General features: G+C 36.8%; 1 protein-coding gene across 4 annotated transcripts in view; it reads left to right on the forward strand.

The window, feature by feature from the left end:
• The window catches only part of ATG4C (autophagy related 4C cysteine peptidase), a 38,144-nt gene extending 28,479 nt beyond the window's left edge, over positions 1-9,665 (forward strand). For all 4 annotated transcript variants that reach the window (XM_089515318.1, XM_089515321.1, XM_089515319.1 and 1 more), the window contains 2 exons: positions 3,344-3,463; positions 7,016-9,665. In XM_089515318.1, coding sequence (XP_089371444.1) covers positions 3,344-3,463; positions 7,016-7,186 — 291 coding nt within the window. In that variant the 3' untranslated portion in view covers positions 7,187-9,665. The remainder of the gene's footprint in view (positions 1-3,343; positions 3,464-7,015) is intronic.
• Positions 9,666-9,990: the final 325 nt, after the last annotated feature.

Consider the following 9,990-nt stretch of genomic DNA (forward strand, 5'->3'; position numbering starts at 1 on the left):
AAAGAGGAAGACTAAACTTCAGATGAATAGACTCAATCAAAGAAGCCTTGGCCCTGGGTCGGGAGGGCCTGAGTAAGGCTGTTGATGATAGAGTAACCTAGACATCTATCATTCATAGGGTCACCTTAAGTCAAAGTCAACTTCACAGCAGTTAACAACAACAGTTAGAGTGTAAGGAAAGGCAAAATAGCATCCTTATTTGCTGTAGTTCGGCCACTCCGAGGTTCAACATGAACTTACGAGGCAGTGGAGCAAATACAGACAAAAAGAAAGACCTTAAAACTACTAAATCTGAAAGAACTTATTTCAGTATCTTTTACCATTAACAGTCCCTTCTTTAGATATTTGTAGTAGGTGTTATTTCAACTATCCTTGGTAAAGTAAATGTTCAGCCTTCTGATGTAGAAATGAATGTGACAAGATAGAAATAGGTTGCCATGAAGTAGAACTCATTGACTGATAGGGAATAATATGAACCCTGCCTCTATTATGTTTTTGAAAAGGAGGGGTGGTGGACAGAAAAAGGGAAAATCATTCAGGACCCATTTCATTTCAGTACAGGACAGCTTTGCTTTGGTCTACTTTGAGAAAGGTATTCTTTGCTTCATATCCAAGGTTGAGTCTCATTTTATGTCCTCAGCAGTGGTTCTTTGGAAAGCTGCTTTTTTTCTCCCCTCAAGTACATCAATGGAAAGAATGCTGTCATTATCAATATACATGAGGGGTAGGGAACTAAAGGCTTCACACGGATCCTTGGCACGTTAAGGTCCTTGGTGCTGGTGATGGGGTGTCCTCCTACACCAGCTATTGTTGGGGCTATAGCTTTATTTTCTCCACTTGGCACTTCCATTCCTACTCATTTTCAAGCCATGGCCTGCTAACACAGATATTTTTAACCCCAGTATTCATAAAGTTCCAAAGTAGACCTGAGGCTTCAGGACCATCTTGGTTTGCTCTGTACTGCTTCCCTCTTTGTTTCACGCTATGTCTCAATACGTATGAAGTAGCTTATGACTGAAGTGGATACTACCCAGAATATATACATGTATGTGTGTGCATGTTCACTCACATACAGACACACATCTATAAAACTATATCTGTCTGATTTTTTGTATGTTTATATGTATCTTTAAATCCATTAAATGATAACACTGTAATTGAGCTGAGCTTCTGGGGCTAGTAATAATGGAGGTCTTAGTAAGTCCTAATCTCTATATTTATTCCAACAAGAGTGGCAAAACATTCAATCATCTTTAATTACCAATTTAGTTTAGCCACAGGCTTCAGGGTCTTGTATTTCCAGTGGGCCCTTAGTTTGAATGAATCTGGGCACATAAATTTTAACTCGCATAAAATTTTGAGAAATAATATTAAATCAGTTAGATTTGTTTTTTTCTAATCATTTTTAAATTTTCAGCATTTCAATGGGGCAACCCTAACTAAATTTACAAGATATATTCAATTAGAAACATCATCTTAATATTTCAAGAGAAACAGTCATACAGAGACACACAGTCACTATTATTGGTTTAAAACCAGTGTGTCTATCTATCCTACGAGTGCAAGATAAAATGAATCTACCTTATTTAAGGCATGATGACAGTGTGCCAATTCTGGGTGGCATCTCATTGTAAGAAGCACTTGCTTGTTTTTGCACTTGAATCAGACCTTAATGTTGAGTACATGCAATAATTTGTCCTTGTCTGGAAGTGTCAAACACAAAATAGAAATGGGTTTCTCATTCTAGGGTGGCAGTTCTAGACCTTGCTGTAGCATATGTTTTCAAAATTGATAAACTGTCCAAGTTAAATTTAAAATCAATCCAGTCTGCAGTAAGCTTCCAGAATCTGTTTGTTTGGAAGCTCTTGGCCTCTCTTCTGTGCATGTGGAGTTTATTTTTAAAGAACTGCAATATTCTGAATATTCTGTGCTGCTTTTGGAATGCTTTTGTACATCTATTTTTGTGTCTCTATGGGAACTGCTGGCTAATGTATTACAGTTTTGTACAAAAAAACCCTTATATGCTAAGTTCCTTATTTCAGTAGGTTACTTTGATATACATAGACTATGTAGAAGACAATTAGATTTTTTATTGGCTCCATTTCTGTAAATTACATAGGGTACACTGAATGTCAGAGCTATGGGGACAGTGAAAAATATGCCTGTACAATACAAATATCTGATTCTCAAATGAACATTCACTCCATCGCTCATGAACATTTGCATTTCTCTACAAATGATATCAAAAAGATTGGAGAAACCACTCTTCAAAAACAAGCCATACGATACCAAATTTTGCAACATTTGTGTAATCCATTAGCATGAGCATTGCTGTCCCTACGTCCAACGTTAATGATACAAAGTGCAATGAAGTGTAAAAACAGTCAATATAATGCAAAGTTAGTATAATGAGAAATAATTTGTGCAGTTCTTCAGAGCCTTTGCAAACTCTGATAAAATATCATTAGGAAGAGAAGTTGTTTTTATCACGAAGTATTTAATACTTATTGACAGTGTGCTGTCTTATCTTTGGAAGAAGCTTCTATCAAGTCTGAACATTCAGAGCTCAGGGCTGACTGGTTGCCTTACTGCAGTTTCAGAGACTGCTTTTTCCAGTCTTTCTTGGGAACTGGGGCCTTGTGCATTGAAAACATTTGCACTTCACTCAGAAATACATATGTAGAGTTATGATGGTGGTAGAAAATCCTATCAGTCTGCAAGTGTAATGTGTTCACAGTTCCAGTGTTATGTTATATTGTATGCAATTGAAAGTGTTTACTTGAGATTAATTGAGAAGGTTTGATTTTTTTTCAGGTGAGCTTTATTGATATCTTCTTGTACTTTTATACATTTCTGATTGTGTTTTCCGGTTGTGTATAATTTCTGTCAACATCTAATGATCATACATATTGTTCTAAATTAATCATATTTACAGCTTCTTTTGTAATATCATTCTGTACAGAATCTGCTTATTTTCTCTGTACAACAGGTTTATTTTGCTCTAACCTGTATTTCCCCTTAAATAATACCTCCCTTCCTTCTCCCTCTTAATTGAGAAGGTTTAAGATTAGCTAGATCTCTGCAGTGCCACAGAATCATTATACCACTTCTTATTTCTGCTTAGCGAGAGATTATGATATTTAGTATTTTAAAGCTGTTAACTGGCTTTAGTAGCAATGGTTTTGCTGTACAAATATGCTTTTTTGTTAGCTGAGTTGCTAAACTCAGCTAATTCTTTGTTCATGCTCCCTGTTTTCTCACTGAACCAATGAAAGGAGCTGGATCATTGGTCTTCTGTTACTGTTGTTAAACTGTTTTAAAATATGTTTGCTCACAATTACAGTCATTCCACTGCCCTTCTCCGAAGAAAATGTCTTTTAAAAAAATGGATCCTAGCTGTACAATAGGGTTATATTGTCCAAACGTCCAAGGTTTTGAAAGAGCATCTGAAGAAATAACTAAGGTAAGCATCCAGTTAGTGAAAGTGATAACTGCATCTCGCTTTTCTTTTCTTGAAATTGTTTTAAATACAGGGTGGGGTTGTTTTTAAAGAAATGCCTCCAGGCCTTGAGCCTTCTGTACAGTATATGTAAACAGTTCTATGATCAATTTCATCAGTGCAAATGACTGGTAAAATCTGTAGAATATGTATGTTTATATATGTATGTATATTCACTCACCTGCAAATCCCCTCTGTGGATGATGTTGTTGAATCATTCATTTAAGATATTTATACTGTATTCTATTCTGCAGATTTTACCAGTCATTTACAGTGATGAAATTGGTCACAGAAATGCTGAGACGTTTACACACACACACACACACACACACACACACACACACACACTAGTATGTACAGCGCTGTGTAAATTTACAGCGCTTTATAAATAACGGTTAATAATAATAATAATAGTTGTACAGGATTGCTTTTCTCTTCTTGAAACCAAGCTGCACCTTGGAATACACTTTGGGGGATGGGTGGGAAATCACTGACACAGTTTGTATTGTAAATGATCTTACAAGACATGCATATAAGACTATTGCGAAAGTTAATGGATGTCTTGAGACCTTATACATGTAGTAAACCCCCCCCCCCGCATGCTAGTCCTATATATCAAAAACCAAGTACAGGATTAGCCCACTAGGTGGCAGCATTTAAACGAAAATATTTCTGCAGAACCCATATTCTGGCCACTGGATTGTCTTATTTGCAAAGGAGAATCTTGGGGCAATCAATTTCTTGGGAATGATTTTAACTGGAAATAATGTAACCAAACTAAATAGTGCATTATAACTTGTTAGTGTAAGTTAGTACTTTTTATATGTATGTGAAAGTAGGTACATTCCTAGATCCAAGTAAACATAGACTTATTTATTGCAATTGATCTTGGGGTAAGAAAAGGTAAGAAAACTTACATTTAATACATTGAAAGGAAACAGCTACTCTGTTCCTCCAATAAAATACTTCATTTTCTCTTTATTGCTGGAGCTTGCTCCAATCTACTCATCTGTTCATTTTCATCAAATTGTCATAAAGATTTACCTTGCTCAAAAGCACTATAGACATTCAAATGCCATTCACCAGGATGATTTAATGAGCTTTTGTCTGGGAGTGGCATTTTTGGTTTTCATTGTACCACTCCTTTCAACACTTTCAGCTTCTAGGGTTTAAGAAGTGAAGTTTTGAAAGTTCAAATAATAGTAAAATTCTAAGAAGAACTCGTGTATAATAATCAATACTCACTTAACTCATTTTTATTTCTTTACACTTTCAGTATTTGAAGCTGACCTTTTTTTTAAGTATTCAGGAATGTGGGAGACCTGATCCTTTAAAATTCCTTTTTGAGGCTACAATTCTGAGAATTTTTCAGGCAGCCTGGCCAGTTGTAGTCCAAAAAAGTAACATCTCTAAACTCTGTTGAGGTATTGAAATTTGTAATGCCTTCTGTTAAAATAGAGCGAAATTTATGCTGCAGATGTCATCTTCAAGAGTGCTTTTGGAGATAGGGAAGCTGAAATAGTGACTTGCCTCAGGCCAGAAAGTTCATCACTGACACTTAAATTGGGGGCTTCCTGGCTCACAGACCACACTGGTAGCCACCAACTATAGCAGCTCTCAGAGCTGTAGGCAGAAGAATTTGTTCAGCAGAAGAAAGAAGCATTACTTTACTGAGGGAGGAAATCATCATGCTGATTCTAATTTTATTACAGTATTTGTCATGTGTATGATTCCAGAAGAATCGCTCTGTCCCTGTGTAGACAAATGCTGCATCGAAAGTCAGCCCTTGCATTAGTAACAAGAATCTCGTATGTAATTGTTTTCCATGACTAGAACACATTTTCCACTATGGAAGACAGTTACACCATATATTTGAAACTTTGTTTTTGAAGTGGCTCTGATTCAGTAGTCTTTGTCCACGAATGCATATGAATCTTCCACTGCATGTGAATCTTTTATTTGATATGACTTTAGATAGATTTTAAAAAAAGTTCCAGTAAGTATATGGAGAATGACCAGAAAATGTTTAAAAACCAGACCAAAGATTGTCAGTACATCCATTTGGTAAATCAGCTTGAACTTGTCATAGATTGCACAGCTTCTATACCATCTTTCTCTTTAATAATTATATCTGACATGGAGGAGGAATGAAAAATTGGTATAATTTGTGCCACAAAAGAACAGTTTTGTGCAAGAAGTTTGTCCTTCAACTCATCTTAAATTCCACCAATACTTACCATTTAGAGCAGGGTTGGGCAAAATATGGCCCTTTAGATATTATTGGACTGCAACTCACTGCAGCCCTAGATAACCTAATCAAAAGTAAAGAATGCTGGGAGTTACAGTCTACCATCTGGAGGACCACACTTTACCTGCCCTTGAGTTAGAGGATGAAGTAGTTAATTCTGATTCTAATGGGAGCCTTCCATCCTTGTCTAGGATATAGTGCTTTTGAAACTGCAGGAATAATGCATGTTGCCTTTGAGAGTTGTGTGTGTGTGTGTGTGTGTGTGTGTTATTGGGGGAAGTTCATTATATACTGAGGAAGTGAGTGAACTGCTTTCTCTTGGTGCTAATGGCCGTCATGTTGTAGACACCTGTCAATTAGGTGGCACAGGCCTGCCAGCTAATTTCACAGGCTACCAAACAGCCATCAGAGTGCCATGAACTTCTGTCACTGATCTGGGCTACATTGATCCAATAGTCAAATAATAAAAGGCTGCATCCAATTATCCCATCCCTTGAGATCTATTGCCCTATGTCACCTTCCTAAAATTGTATCTTACCAAATTATCCTCCCTTTTCTGCCTCTTCTCTGCTTACCACTGATTGTGTCTAAGTTCCCTTTCACAGTACTACCAAAAGACTGGATTTCGATGAAGCTGGTTAAAGTTGGATCAAATAAAATGTGGAAACTCAGTGGAAACTGTGGTTCTGGTTTTACTGTAAACAAGATTTTCTAGGACGTAATTGTTGTTGTTTAACTAGTCCTTTAACATGAACCTTATCTGGAGAGTAATGTAGCTTTATTATATAGTGCTGTCATTCTCTTTGTAGTTCATTTGATTAAAATTGTAACAAGGCAAAGAGCTGAAGTGGTATAAGTATTCTCTAAGCCAGAAAATCCCTGATTCACATTTCACCTTGGCCAAGAACTTGCTACGTTCAAGATATTATAAGAAAAAAGCTGACTAGATGCATGCAAGATTTGTTGATTTTTCTGTTGGGCACATGGTGTAATGTCTAAAATGGTAACTTACGTATTTTTGCTGTACAAACTTATAGATGTTCTGAGCACAGGTTTAGCATGCATACTTACCTGCTAAAGAGATGTAGGAGATGTAGAACTGACAGGTACACCAGAAACGCAAAAAGCAGATTGAGTAGTTTGATTTTCATCTTATGTCTAATGTTTTTTTCCTTAAAGTTAAAAACAAGTGCTCAGCTGACAAGTAAGAACAATTCAAGTTGTCTTCTAATCAATGCTTTCTCTTTAATATTGTGTTTTCACTATAGATTCTGAAAGCTTCATCTAAGGAGAAATATCCCTTATTTACTTTTGTAAACGGACATTCTAAAGACTATGATTTTGTGATGAGTCCAACCCAGGAAGAGAGAGCCCTCTCCTCTGAGGATGAAAACACAAAGTTGAAACGTTTTAGTACTGAGGACTTTGTTTTGCTGTGAGGACACTTTTATGTATTCATTTAAAATGTTTTAAGCCCCTTCTTTTTGCCTGTTCAGATTTTTAACATAACTTAACAGCAGGATAAAAGTTAATAGATAAAACATGAACAAAATAGAAATCTGTAGAACAGGTAGCAATAAAGCAATAGAATAACCATGAATTATAGGTATTCTCAAATATATTTTTACCTGTTGTCTGAATGCCAGCTGGGAGAGAGAGTAAGCCCCATCTTTGAGATATAGTTCCTCAGTATAGGTGCTGCTATTCAAAATGCTGTGCTCTGCATAGACACTTCAAACACTTCCAAGCCTCTGACAGTGACTCAGGTCTGATCTTCCAAGATGGTGTCCACCATACCATCTGTCAATAGTGAGTTCAACATACTGGAGATATAGCCCAAATTAGCATGAACACAGTGATTTACGAACTTGGCTTGCCTGATGGGGAGGAAGAAAGACAGTGGGTGAAAGGAAGGCCATCTCTTAGCCTATTCCAACATATGTATCTAGCAGCACGACGTATGACATCAGTGTTTTATATATTAATTGTCAAAATGTAGAGAGATCTTGTAGCACCTTTGAGACCAACTGAAACAAAGAAGTTGGCAGCATGAGCTTTTGTAGACTATAGTCTATTTCCTCAGATAAATAATGAGCTATATTAGAGATGGTACCCAAGCCGAAACACAAAATTCACTTATGTCTCATATACACCTTATACACATAGACTGAAAGTAATTTTATACAATACAGGATGACTGGTTATTCTGTTCATAAGCCCAAAAGTTCCTAAAGGGTTTTACAGTATGATGTTTACCATAAGCATCATAATAGGAATTAAAGTTTTGTTTAATATACAAAGTGGCATAATTCATTAAAAACAGAATTAACAATTCTAAGGCTTGAGAAAATGGTAGTTTTTTCACCTGGTGTTGAAAAGATAACTAACTTCTGGGTAGACATTCCAATGACAGTATGCATAATGATAGAGAAAAATAAAGACCTTTTGGAAGATGTCGAAGGATAATCAATGCAGCAAGACCAATGGATGCCTCTTGCAGATCTGCACTTGATTGGTGATGGAAACCAATTGACAATGGTGACCAGGGCCCAAAAAACCATCTAATTAAAAATAATAATTGTAAGCCACTCTGATAGCCTTTAGGGCTGAAGGGCGGGGTATAAATACCATAAATAAATAAATATAAAATGTATGGGACAAATAAGGCAGCTTTGGGGGCATGGCGGTCAAACGATGCATGCTCCCAAAGTTGCTGCAAGCTGCTCTGGTGCTGCAGTCTGGTCCAGGAGCAGATTAAATCCAACTCCTGGCAGCATTGGTTTGGGACCATGGCAGCAGCCTACTTTGGGAGTGGGCCATGTGGTTGCTGTGGTCCCAGCCCAATCACAACCAGAGTGGCTTCTGACTGTTCCTTCCAGGCCATCTGGTCAGGGCCCAGGTTTGCCCATGCATACTGAAAAGGGCTGAGACTTAATAGCAGCTCCATTCACTTGCTTCAAGCACTAAAACCACCACTGACCATCGAAAGAGAAACAGGCCCCACATGGTTGTCACAGAAGTTACAGTCCACTTGGCAAAAGGCATGTCTCTCATTTGTTTGATCTAAAACAGATGTCATTGAGGCCAAACATATGAAGTTTGCTCGTGAAAATGCCCAAGTTTTCCCAATGTGTACATGTGGCTTAGGAAATGATGTTAGGTAGTCATTGTCTTCGTACTGCACTCCAGCTCTGCAGCACATAGTGCTACTTGTAGCTGTTACAGAAGATGTTGAACAGCTGAGTTACGTTATTGAGCCAATCTGTACTGAGGTAAATACAGTCCTTGAAACAATACTGTCAGTGCATGCCAAACTTGGTGTTATCTTTATGTCCTGAAAGTGAATGCTGACAAAGTCCCTTCAAAAATACATGAATAAGTGACATGTGCTCTTAAATTTTAAAATGTTGCAATTTAATTTTTATCTTTAAAATAATCTTTTGTAAATGTCTAAATTATTTTTTTTAACAATAGATAAACATAATGAAGTGTTGTACTTGTAAAATCAGATATTGTCATTCAGATGTGGAAGAATGTTGATGTGCCAGGCTTGGTCTCTCAGATGTGTTATGCAATGCTTTGCAATTTCTAACCATTCTGGATTCAGATGGATCCCTGACAGTGGACGGATTCATTTGTTAGTTAATTTTTTTATTTAGGTTCCATTTTTATTTCATATTGCTGGTGATGCCTTATCAAAGTAACCAAAGCACAGGTATTTTTTGTACATTGTAATATGGTTCAGTTCAGCAGGTTATCAGTCAGCCCATTTAAGGGAGAAAGACAAGTGAAGTAGCCTATGTTGTGAGTTTGCAATTTGGATTAAAATGTTTTGAGAACACATATTTAAGATATCACTTTATTTTTAACCTATGCTTAATGTGGCTCAAGAGCCAGACAATAAAAATATTAGTGTTACTCTGCCTGAACCCCCATAATGTTTGATACTGTAATTATGAAATGCCAGTCTTGCAGTGCGTCTTGCTTGGAAGTATCTCTGCTTTTTAATGGTGATACTGATGCAATTATGTAAGCGGAGCAGTGAGTTAAGGTGCTGCTTAGCAATATGATCTTATAATGACTACTCATTAAGATTGTAGTTCAACCTTAATAGGAAAAAATAATACAGTATTGGCAGTTTTACAGGATATGTTACTAATGTTAGGTCACAACCAATCACAGTAGAAGAAGAAACAATTGTTAGGTGGGAACTGTGTTTTGTTTCCTTTCTGCAAATATAATT

This window comes from Sceloporus occidentalis, unplaced genomic scaffold (assembly GCF_023333645.1).
Source record: "Sceloporus occidentalis isolate IW3139 unplaced genomic scaffold, rSceOcc1.0.p SCAF_3, whole genome shotgun sequence".
NCBI classification, from domain to species: domain Eukaryota; kingdom Metazoa; phylum Chordata; class Lepidosauria; order Squamata; family Phrynosomatidae; genus Sceloporus; species Sceloporus occidentalis.